The sequence below is a fragment of the Rhinatrema bivittatum genome, chromosome 1 (assembly GCF_901001135.1).
Source record: "Rhinatrema bivittatum chromosome 1, aRhiBiv1.1, whole genome shotgun sequence".
NCBI lineage: Eukaryota > Metazoa > Chordata > Amphibia > Gymnophiona > Rhinatrematidae > Rhinatrema > Rhinatrema bivittatum.
Window position 1 is genome coordinate 501,263,843 of NC_042615.1, and position 12,034 is coordinate 501,275,876.

A 12,034-nucleotide genomic window follows, 5' to 3' on the forward strand; every position below is an offset into this window, starting at 1 on the left:
AAACGGTTTACAATAAACATACACAGATAACATAAAAGTGACATAAAATTGTGACATAAATTTATATTTTAACCGCCATGTAGGTGTCACCCTGATACATGTAAAGTATGAATACAGCACAGATAGCTGATGAACAGATCTTCATCAGAGCCTTGTGCAGGCATCACAACCAGTGGTAAAATTCTTTAAAAAACAAACAAACCCAAAACAAAAGGTATCAGGTCTGGCACACTGGTAGCCTCCTTTTCCTCAGTGGAGAAAAGAAAACAAGTTAAAAAAAAGATTCCAGGTTGTTTACGTATCATGACCTGGTAAAAAAATCACAATAAGTCACAACATAAGTACAGAGAGCCAAAAGACAGACTCATTTCTTTTATTTAGAAACAGTGTGGCAATAACTACCTACTCGCTAATTAAGAAAAAAAAGTGTAAAATAATCTATGATATGAGTAAGACCCAAACAGGCCGTATCAGAGCCTAGAGAATACAGCCAGCCCAAGTCTCCTGGATCTTCAGGAAGACTGCCCAGCCCTCCTGCCTCTCCTGCTTATTTTTCCCAGAGCAGTTGAGACAACAGGCAGGAACCTCATAATGCAAGAGCTGACAGCATGCCCTGGGGGGGAGGGGGGGGGCAACTGAAAAAGTATGGGCTCAGTAATCCTCCTTCCTCCTCTGACTCCACAGATCTTACACAGAATTCTGAAAGCTGGCGCTGGAGTAGAGGAGGAGGCAGGATCGCTGCAGGGATTTTGTTTTTGATGAGACTTTTCTTGTAAAATGTGCAGGAGGATTATTTGAAGCTCTTGGGGGGAGAGAACATGGAGGCTAGGAAGGAGGGGAAAACTATTTGAATTGTGGGGGGAAAAGGGGGAAGTGCTGGGATTCAGATATTGGATTAAGGGAGAGGTGCTGAGACTTGAAGACCAAGGAGAGATTGAGGTGGGGGACTCAGCAATTGGCTGGGGCATGTTAAACTGGCTGGGTGTATGAGTGGCGTAAAATGGGGCTATTGGGGAGGGGGAAGTTGATCTGAAAAAAAAGGGGGACTCATCCACAAAACTCTGCCCAGAGTCCTACAAGTGGTTAAAGGAGCCCTGGATTCTGTACAGGAGGAGAGCTGGCCATGCTTGAGGAGTGGGGAAGCCGGGCCTGGGTGGGTAGAGTTGGGGTTGAAAATGCCTGGAGGGAAGGGAGATTGGGGGGGGGGGGCAAAGAATGTCTGGAGAGAGAGAAGGGGAGAAAAGTGAGAGAATGTCAAGGGAGTGAGAGGAGAAAATGGATGGAAGGAGGAAGAAGGGGGTAATGCTGGAAGGGAGGATGTGAAAGAATGCCTAGAGGGAGAGAGAGGGGTGAGAATGAATGGAGGGGGGGAGGGGTGAGGGGAAAAATGGACATAGGGTAGGGGGGGGGAAGAAGATAATGCTTGGGTGGATGGAGGAGGCACCAGCACCAATTTTCATCCAGGGTACCATTTGCTCTACAGCCAGCCCTTTAGAGGAGAGCACTGAGGCAAATGGGGGGAGGAGGGATTTGCTAAGAAGAGAAGGTTGAGGCTGGAGAGCATTGAGAATGGGTGACTGAGAGCAGTGGACAATGATGGAAGAGATGAGAAAGGAGGACTGAGGAGGGGAAATGGAGACAGAAGGTGGAGGAAGGAAGTACACTTAGAGAGAAATGAAGGGAAGGAAAGGGCAGGGTAGAGTCGGCGATGCAAAGATTTAAGAAAACAAAGTCACATTCCTCATACCCACCAGGCAAAGACAACAAATATTTGGATGAGTTTGGGAGGAAAATATACCATAATTCAATGTTGAATGCCCGAATTATGCACCATCAATTCTACATGGTACAATACCTATATGAGTGCATACAAGCTATAAAAGGTATGCTTTCCTCGACTGCGGATGAGATACCTCTGCCTCTTCATGACATGGAGGAGTGTTCTCGTCACCTTTTGAGGTCAATTTATGAAGCATATGAAACATCGTCTAGGGCATCGGCAACAGCCATTGCAGCCCGCAGACTAGCATGATTACGCTCAAGTTCCATACATGAAGATTTGCACGAGAAACTAACAAACCTCCCATGTACAGGAAATAACCTGTTCGGAGAACGATTTCAAGAAAGTGGGTAAACTAAAGGAAGAAGCTCTAGCAGTACAATCATTAACATCACATCCTAACTATTCGACCACACGTCGTTATATTGGATCTACTCGTAGGCAATCCTATGCCAGGAGACCCTACAGATCTTACCAGTCCTTTCGTACACAGACTTACCCTGTGTACCAGCATCCTGCTCCACAACAGAATACCTCAAACCAATGTAGAGATGAACCATGTAATTAGAGACAGCAGGCACAACAACCGGCTACAACATCAAGCACCACCCGGCAGGATTCATTCCTGCCTGACAGCTTGGGAGAGAATAACATCCGATCAATGGGTTTTGGAGATAGTACGTCATGGCTACCAACTCCAATTTGTCACAAAACCCATATTACCTCATCTTTCCACTTTCAAGATTCACAACTTCCAACCACAACTGGGGGAAGAAATGCTTTGCTTCGCAAACAACAAGCAATTCGACCAATTTACCCAGGGACCCAATCAGTAGGATTTTATTCCCCATACTTCCTCATACCCAAGAAGTCGGGTGGCCTTCGCCCCATCCTAGACCTAAGGGAATTGAACAAATTTCTCACCAAAGAGAAATTCAAAATGGTATCGTTGAAATCAATCCTTCCTCTGATTCAAACCAACGATTGGATGTGTTCCATAGACCTCAAGGATGCTTACACACACATTCCAATCCATCCCTCCTCGAGGCGTTACCTATGCTTTCGCTACAGGCATCAACACTACCAGTACAAAGTTCTCCCCTTTGGACTATCGGCTGCACCCAGGGTATTCACCAAATGCATGGTAGTGGTGGTGGCTCATCTCAGACAACAAGGTATAATCATCTTTCCATATCTGGACGATTGGCTCATAATCGACCCAACTCCAAACATCTTACTTGAACACCTCCATCGAGTGATAAAATGCTTGCAAGAATTAGGATTGGTGATCAATTTTCAGAAATCACACCTACAACCAACACAACAGTTACAGTTCATAGGAGCATGCCTGGACACTACATGCAACAGGGCATACCTACCAAGCGACAGAATATCACAATTCCGTCTTCTGTTACATACCTTGAACCATACTCAGAGACCTTCAGCGAGACAGGTTTTAGAAGTCCTTGGCCACATGGCAGCGGCAAATTTCATGGTTCCCAACACCAGGCTACACATGAGATGCCTGCAATGGGGCATGAAACGTCAGTGGAAACAGCACTCGCAGCCATTGACACAGAAGGTATCATTGACCTCCGAGATGAGGAAAGACATAACATGGTGACTCCTAAACTCCACCCTATCCAAGGGAGCATTGTTCAGTTCCCCTCCTCACAACGCAGTATTAAACACAGATGCATCTCGCAAGGGCTGGGGTGCACACCTCGAGATTTATGAAACACAAGGGTTATGGACAATCTCAGAACAGAATCTGCAAATAAATTTACTGGAACTCAGAGCGATTCGCAATGCATTACGAGTGTTCCAAGACCACCTGAAAGGACGCAGGGTCATGATCTACACGGACAACCAAGTCGCGATGTTTTACATCAACAAACAAGGAGGGTACGGTTCATGGTCCCTTTGCAAGGAGACCTTGACAATCTTCGAACATGCTCACCGAAATTGCATACATCTCCAGGCAACTTACCTACCAGGAGTTGCAAACACAAGAGCGGACAAACTAAGCCGCATCTTTCATCCTCACAAATGGGCACTCAATACAGACATAGCCCAAGACATATTCATGCAGTGGGGGACACCTTCAATAGATCTATTTGCAACAGAGATCAATGCTCAAGTTCCCAAATTCTGCTCGATAAGACCAAGCCAATTCAGGATCGCTCAAGATGCCTTCCTCATCCCATGCACAACAGGCCTCCTATACGCCTTTCCTCCCATACCACTCATAACAAGGACAATTCAGAAACGCATAGCAGACAAAGCTCAACTGATACTCATAGCCCCGGCTTGGCCGAGGCAACCGTGGTACAGTTTCCTTCTCTGACTATCCATCATGGATCCAATTCGATTACTGAATTGCCAGGATCTTCTCTGCCAAGATCAAGGGATACTTCTACACCTGCTACACTCATCTCTCCACTTGACAGCGTGGAGATTGAGAGGCTCCTTCTAACAGAACAGGGAGTTTCCACCTCGGCACAATTCATCTTGTTAGAATCCAGGAAACTCTCCACAAGAAAAAATTACAGCTATAAATGGAAATGTTACTCTACCTGGTGCACTTCCAAAGGTGTACCACCATTGAACTGCTCACCTGAATTGCTCATTGATTATCTCCATACACTATATGCAGCTGGTCTAGCAACATCATCCATCAGAGTTCATCTCAGTGCCATAGGGGCATATCATAAACCAGTTAACAATATACCTATATCCAATCACCCCTTACTATCTCGCTTCATCAAGGAGCTAACTCACATTCGTCCTCCGATCTCTAAGCCTCCAGTTCCAAGGAACCTCAACATAGTTCTGGAACAGCTTATGCTTTCCCCATTTGAACCTATGGACTCGGCACATATTAAATACCTCACATGGAAAGTGGTATTCTTGGTTGCAGTAACATCAGCACGAAAAGTTAGTAAATTGCAGGCCTTGGTCCATTATTCTCCATATTTACAATTTCATCACCAAAAGGTAGTTCTTCGAACTCACCCATCCTTCCTATCAAAAGTGGTTTCTCAATTCCATCTCAATCAGACAATGGAATTACCCACCTTTTTCCCTAAACCTCATGCAAATGATAGGGAAAAATTACTGCATACATTGGATTGTAAAAGAGCGTTAGCATACTACAAAGAAAGGACAAACTCGGACTCTCGTGTTTCTCAACTCTTTGTCTCCTTTGATCCAAAGGCACCTGGATTACCAGTGGCTAAACGCACCGTCTCCAGCTGGATAGCACAGTGCATCAAATTCTGTTATGATAAACGGAATTTACAACTACATTCTGCTCCTAAAGCTCACCAAGTCAGAGCAGTAGCAGCCTCCTTGGCACACCTTAAGAATGTACAACCCATTGTATGGAGCGATGACCATGTTGCAAGGCAGCAACATGGTCATCGCTCCATACCTTCACATCTCACTACTGCCTTGATCAACAAGCAGCCACTGATGCGAAGATAGGGCACGCAATCCTGCAATCTCTATCCTCCTGTCCACGGTGATTGCCACACTGTCAAAGATCACGTACAGACATATATATCAAAACAACGTGATCGGGAGCTTGGGACTCCCATGACAGCGGGAAAAAGCAAGTTTGCTTACCGTAAACGTTGTTTCCGTAGATAGCAGGATGAATTAGCCATGCTGACCCACCCTCCTCCCTGGCAGTCACCAAGTCTTCGACTACACTAAGGCTTAATCACAGACTGAGGAGATTCCGTTACTTTCCTGCGCGGGGACACACGCGCAGCCGCAGAGAGCAAAGCTCTGGTCTCTGCTTTGACAAGCTCCGCCTCCCGGACCTGATTGACAGATCCCATGACAGCAAGACTAATTCATCCTGCTATCTACGGAAACACCGTTTATGGTAAGCAAACTTGCTTAAATCCATCCATGTGTTTTATTGGTACAAAGTTAATGTGAAGTGTTTAGTTCTGCCTAGTGTTGACCAGTCTTCTAGTGGTCCCTGTGTGCTCTCTCAGAGAGGCTGAACTTGGTGGGTCTCCTTTCTCACTTATTTCAAGGGGATATCTCCCCATTATCTTTTTCTAGTTTTTTCTTTTCAAATTTCAGTCCTTCCTCCTAATCTCTGGGGCACTAGCAGTTGAGAAGGATTTTCCAGCTGGAGGGTAGGAATTTTTTTTTGTGGACCCCTACAGGGTGGCCAACCAGGGACTACTAGATTGAAGTCAGCCTTCATCCTAGTAGTGCAAGAGATCTCCTTTTCTCATCACCAGTCCCATCACTGTAAGTGCAGGGAAGTTTTTGCCCCATTGGCTGATCACAACAGCCGTCAGATAATTTCTTTTTTGGGTTTGTATTAGTGTGACTTTCTGTGACCTTAAGCATTATTACAAAAAAAAGATTGGGGGGGGGGGGGAGGGTTTAGGCAGCTATTGGTCATGTTTTCTTTGTTTTCCGAAATGCTGGACAGTACACATACAGTGCTAAAGTGTGTGCTGTTCAGCTTTTGATGTACACACAGACTACCTGTTTTGATCATCTAATTGTAGGTGCATTTCCCCAGAAAACTTATTTTATTTTACTTGCCATTCCTTGCCAAAATGACCTTGCATGAGAGAATGTGCCCTCAAATTGGGGTGCACTGCACCAATCGACATGCAATGCCATTTTGGCAAGACATGGCAAGAAAATCAAAGCATTAGCTCTCTGGGGAATGCACCTTCAGCTGGACAGTATGCACTTTGGTGCTGTGCATCAGACTTTTGCATCCTGTTCAGCTGCAGGTATCCCTCATCCCCTGGAGAATTTATGCTTTGTTAAGCTAGCTGTAGTTACCTACTCCAAAGAGCTTATGCTTTGACGTTACTTGCAATTCCTTGCCAAAATTACCTTGGTTGCAAGAACTTACTCTCTGGAGTGGGCATCACAGCTAGCTGAACAAAGTGTAAGCTCCCTGGGATAGGGGGTTAAACAGTATGCCAAAGTTGGATGCACAGTGCTGGTGTACTGATCAGCTTTGGTGCATTCCCCCCAGAGCTTACACTGGAAATTAAACTCCCAGGTCCAAGGGGGAGTAAATTCATATTTATAGTGGCCAAAGTTATTCTGTGATAGAAGCAGGTAGATACTATCACAGTGGGCACAGTAATAGTGTAATGTGGTCACCAGAAACGTGAGTTAAGTTTTACTCCTGCTATGACACAGGAGTTAAATTTCCAGCATTAAGAAAATGTGCTTTAGGCTGTCTGCCCTTTAAGGCACCTCTCTGCATTGCTGGGGAATAGCTAATGTCTTCTTTTACATGGGATTTGCATGCACCCACGCTTTTAGTGCTGTTTTTTTTTTACTTATGATGTAGCATACATTTCTTAGGAGTTCAAACCCCTGCTAAATAACGGAGTTAACTTATTGCAGAAAAAATGCACAGTAAAAACCTGCACTAAGGTTAGCGCGCCCTATTAAATCGGCTCCCCTAAGTCCTTCTTGGAACCCAGGAGGGGAGGTCAGCCACGCTCATCATCACCGTCTCAGCCTGCCTTTCCCTGCGCATGGCAGGGAGCAGGGTGGCCCGCCTCCTAATGAGCAGGCAGAACTTAAATGGTCAGTTGTAAAGGGAAGTGAGTCAGAAGTGATGCCTCGCTGGGGCTGGTGAGGGTTTCCCCTCCTCCCTCCCGCCGCTCTATGTTCTTATTCCTTAGTTAAGCAGAAGAGGATTCCTCACTCCCTTCTCCATGTGTCGTCTGTTGCCGCTGCTTCTCCCTCCCTTACCCTCTCTCCGGAGCTGAAGATGTTCGGGGGCTGGAGCCTTGCGGATGAGTTCCTGTATAATGTGCCCGCCGACATCATGTGTAGCTTCTACGAGGTCATGGGCTCCTTGGAGGATTCCGACTGGCACAAGTTTGGTAAGTCCAGGGCCTGTTCTTATAATATGCCCTATACGTGGTATCCTGCCACCAGGCTCAGAGACCTGTTCAGCACTAGGTCCGCGAATTTGGCCGTGTTGCTGGCCTTTCTAATCTCACTATTATGAATTTTTTATTTATTTTATTTAAAATTATTTGTAGCCTGCCCCTACGAACAGTTCGGGCCGGGTTACATGAAAACATATATATAATAAACATTCTTAAAACGAGAAATAAAAACAAAACAAATTACATACTCAGTCTGATACAGGTGGAAATGTATCACAGAACACTACACTGACGGTAACTTTTTGCTGGATTAGGGAGTAAGGAGTTACAATTAATCTGAATGTTAAAAGTTTGCTTAATCAAGTCTTTTTGCCTATATTTTATTTCTCTTATTTTCTTTAATCACTTTATGTATTACTTTGGTAAGACATGTAAATTGTCATTGCCGATAAAGTTTTTCTTGAATCTGGGGAGTGTGTGTGTGTGTGTCCGCTCATTATCTCTGATACCCGGCTGCCTAGATCATTCAGAGAAAAGGGAGGTGTGGGGCTGCTGGGGAGGGGCCTTTCCTTTCTCTCAAACAAGAGCATGAATGGGGATGGTCCAGAGGAAGAGGAAAGTTTTAGGAAGGAACCGGTTTCTGTATATGTCTGTGTTCTCTCATTCAAGAAACTTTATTGACATGACAATTTGTAAGTGTGTTTGCCAAAGTAATACACGAAAGTAACTGGCGGAAAGAATCAGTGCAGAAGAGACATGCCAAAGAACAGTAGTTTTTCAAACTCTTTTTTGTTCTCAGGACCCAGTAGAAGAGAAACTTTCTCTTCTGGAGCCCCTTCTGCTTATTCTTACACTCTGCCTTCACCCAGCCCTCATTGCTCACATTGGGATCCCTCTGATTGTTCCTGCCAACTCTAGACTCCACATGGTTCTGACTGTTTAAGCAGCTCAGTGCCTCTGCTCCTACCCTGCTTAGCAGTCACTGCGAGAATTGCGCTGGAGTTAGGGGTATTGTGTGACTTTAAACTTCCTGATAGCTGCATAGAGCCTGGAGTCTGCACTACAATGCTGGCATATGGTGGGCTTCCTTCCCTTCTCCTCTCCCAGGACAGCTGGAATGGGAATTGGGCTGGAGCCACCATCCAGTCAATGGTGTCCCATAACCCAGAGGTGTATTTTTGGGTTTTTTTTGTTTTTTTTTTTTAATACTGCTAACACAATTCCTTGGTTCTGGTGATCGGTATTCTCTCTTCCCTTGCCCCCTCCTGCTTTTATGACCTCAAGAATAATTTCTAGGTCCAGTAAGTCTCTGGTATCTCTTGTGTGTTCTATGAAAGAAACATAACCTTAGGCCTTGACCCCATGAAGGACAGCTCTATATTTTGTTTTGTTTTCAGAGGTTGGATATACCACAGTGGAAAGTAATCTTTATTATATTCTCATCTCAGTAGTTACTGATTTAAAAACTGTACATTACCTGCCAGAGCTGGCCTTATTGAGATTCTTTATTCACTGCCATATTTACAATATAGAGGAAATAATGAGGTTTAAATGTGAAAGTGCTTCTTGTCCCCATAGGGTTTTTATATTGCATAATGTATTTAAGGGGAAATCCATTGTACTTTTATCCATGTTCATCTTGTGTTAAGATGAGGCCTTCAATAAGTAAATAATTAGATTCCTACAACCACAATAAAAATGCATATTTCCTAAATAGGCTTTTTAAACATTTACAGATGGCTTGTAGGGGAGTTTGTGTATGGCTGGTTGGGTTCAGAGGAAGTTAAGCAATAGTAATCAGTCCCCAATGGATAGGGCAGATGCTGGTTCTTATGGCTGTCTCTGGAGGCAGTGAATGCCTGCACTGAAACAGGTGTAACACTTAGCAGGGTGTTAAGTACCAAGGGCACACGATCCTAATTATATCTTCTGGGGCTGCTCTGGCTAGCTATTCATATCCACTCTGACTCCTAATCCCTGGGGGACTTTTTTATGGGGGTAAACTCTCACTTATGACCCAGTGTGTGTGCTGTACTCTAAGGGGTGGATTTTAAAACCCCTGCGCGCCTTTTTTGCATAGGCCGCCGGCGCACTCAGAGCCCCGGGACGCGCGTAAGTCCCGGGGCTTCCTGTCGGGGGCGTGGTGGGGGGCATGGTGGGATGACATGGCGTTTAGGGGGCGGGGTGTGGCATTTTGGGGGCGGCGACGTGGGCGTGGTTTCGGCCCGGGGGCATGGCCGCAGCCCCCGGAACTGGACCACGGAGCGGGGCAGCCGGCCGACGCGCGCAAAGTTACGCCTGCTGAAAGCAGGCGTAACTTTGCTGACAAAGGTAAGGGGGGGGTTTAGATGGGAAGGTGGGGGGAGGGAACAGGCAGCGCGCGCTGGGCTCGGTGCGCGCAGGTTGCACAAATGTGCACCCCCTTGTGTGCGCCGACCCCGGATTTTATAAGATACGCACGGCTACGCGCGTATCTTATAAAATCCAGCGTACTTTTGTTCACGCCTGCTGCGCGAACAAAAGTACGCGCTCGCACAAGCATTTAAAATCTGCCCCTAAGTGCTTCCCGTGAGGTGAGAGGCCGTAAGATCTCAGATAGGACCAGGTCTGGGTGTTAAAGTTTACTGATACTTAAAGTCCATTGTCCAAAATGTGTACATCTGACTGTAGTTACAGGCTTCTTTCGGTGTAGGTAGGTGTCCTTTATTACAGACATCTGGATACAGCCCATGATTATTTTAAATGCGCTTACTCTCCCAGCGGCCATCCCATGGAATCCTAGTGAGGGGTCTTCTTTGCTTTGCAAAAATCTTACCTTTAGGCATATTCTCTCCCGTGGAAACCTTGCCTGGGGGGGGAGGAATACAGATGGGATTTCCTTCTCTTATTTTTCCTTGGATTCAGTTGTTCATTCTCCTTATCTGTTACTTTAGATGATTTATCTGTGGGCCAGGCTATTAATCCTGCACTGCAGTCCCAGTGGGGAAGGGGGATCCAAAAACATCCCCACTACTTTTTTTTTTTGGTCTAAAAAATACTTTAATTCCTAACCTAGATACCTTCTCTGGCCTCACTGTCTCTCGCAGCAGGATCCATCACTGGTGCTTGCCTCCCTAGTGAGTAGAGTAGGCTCACAGGTCTTTGGTCCTCTGAAGAGAGCCCCTTGCCCCACAGGGGCATCAGGCTTAAAAGTCTCTCACTGTAAATTGTAAGCAGGTCCCTCTGGCAGGGAGCGCATGGTGAGGTATCTCTTCTAAAAGAAAACTCCTTTGGGCAAGGCTGGGAGGCCCAACCAGAGTGTGGAAAAATACAAGTTTACTCTGCAGCTGCTCTCTCTAACTTTAACCCATGAGGGTTAAAATGACCGGGCTATATAGGACTGAGTCACCCAATCCAGAGCCTCCAGGTGGGAGGGTCTGAAGGGTATGGATGGCTCCCTTTCTAAGTGTGTTCTAAGGACAGGGATAGTGGCATCTAGTGACGAGACCCAATAAGGGTGCCTCACAGAGATGACAAACAGGGCATTAACTGCTGTTTAACTATCCTGTGCAGGGGTTATGAGGTGTGCACAGAGGGACTTATTGGGAATGTAGAGAGAGCATTACCTTCAAATATTGCCCCATGCATAAAAGGATTAAGAGCACAAAGATGGCATTAGCTGAGAATAAAAAATCCAAAAATCAAGGAAACTGATCTAAACAATATAAAATACTTTTTTTTTTTTACATATTTCAGTTCAAATTTTTTTGAAAACATCTTATCACAAAATTTTTGTAAACAATTTTTCAGTATAAAGATCTCCATATAAACCCCAAATTGTCAAAAGTTCAACATGTAGTATAAAAATATATATCAAACATACCACACATCATACCCAATCTTACAGCATTCTACCCCACATTCATTCCAGACAGATAAAACCTTTAATAAATGGTATTTCTAACAAGAGGAGCCCCAACTATTGTACATTTAACTTCTCAATTTGTATCACTCTTGACAATAACCCTTACATCTTAGATACAATGTATACAAAATTTGTTTAAATGTATCCCATAGTTAATGGTGTATACAACTTATCTTTAAGTGTACCTCAACAGAGGCCACTGTTTCACTAATTTATTTATATATTTATTTGTAGGGTTTTATATACCATTATTCGGTAGAGCCATCATAACTGTTTACAAATCTGCAATTATCATTCAACATATATGCAATTATCTTACAATCAAATGGAGTTAACATAGTAGTTGGGAACAGTAGGGTTTTGTGAACAATCAACATATTTTCTTAGTTGAATAACAGAATATTGCGGAGAACATTTTCAAAGAACTTAACGGATCAAGGGAGTGAGCAG

At 44.8% G+C, this 12,034-nt stretch overlaps 1 protein-coding gene across 1 annotated transcript in view; it reads left to right on the forward strand.

Annotated features, from left to right (window-relative positions):
- The first annotated feature begins 7,365 nt into the window (after positions 1-7,365).
- IRAK1 (interleukin 1 receptor associated kinase 1) overlaps positions 7,366-12,034 on the forward strand; it is a 126,432-nt gene continuing 121,763 nt past the window's right edge. Inside the window, exon 1 of the mRNA XM_029609860.1 lies at positions 7,366-7,671. Coding sequence (XP_029465720.1) covers positions 7,557-7,671 — 115 coding nt within the window. The 5' untranslated portion in view covers positions 7,366-7,556. The remainder of the gene's footprint in view (positions 7,672-12,034) is intronic.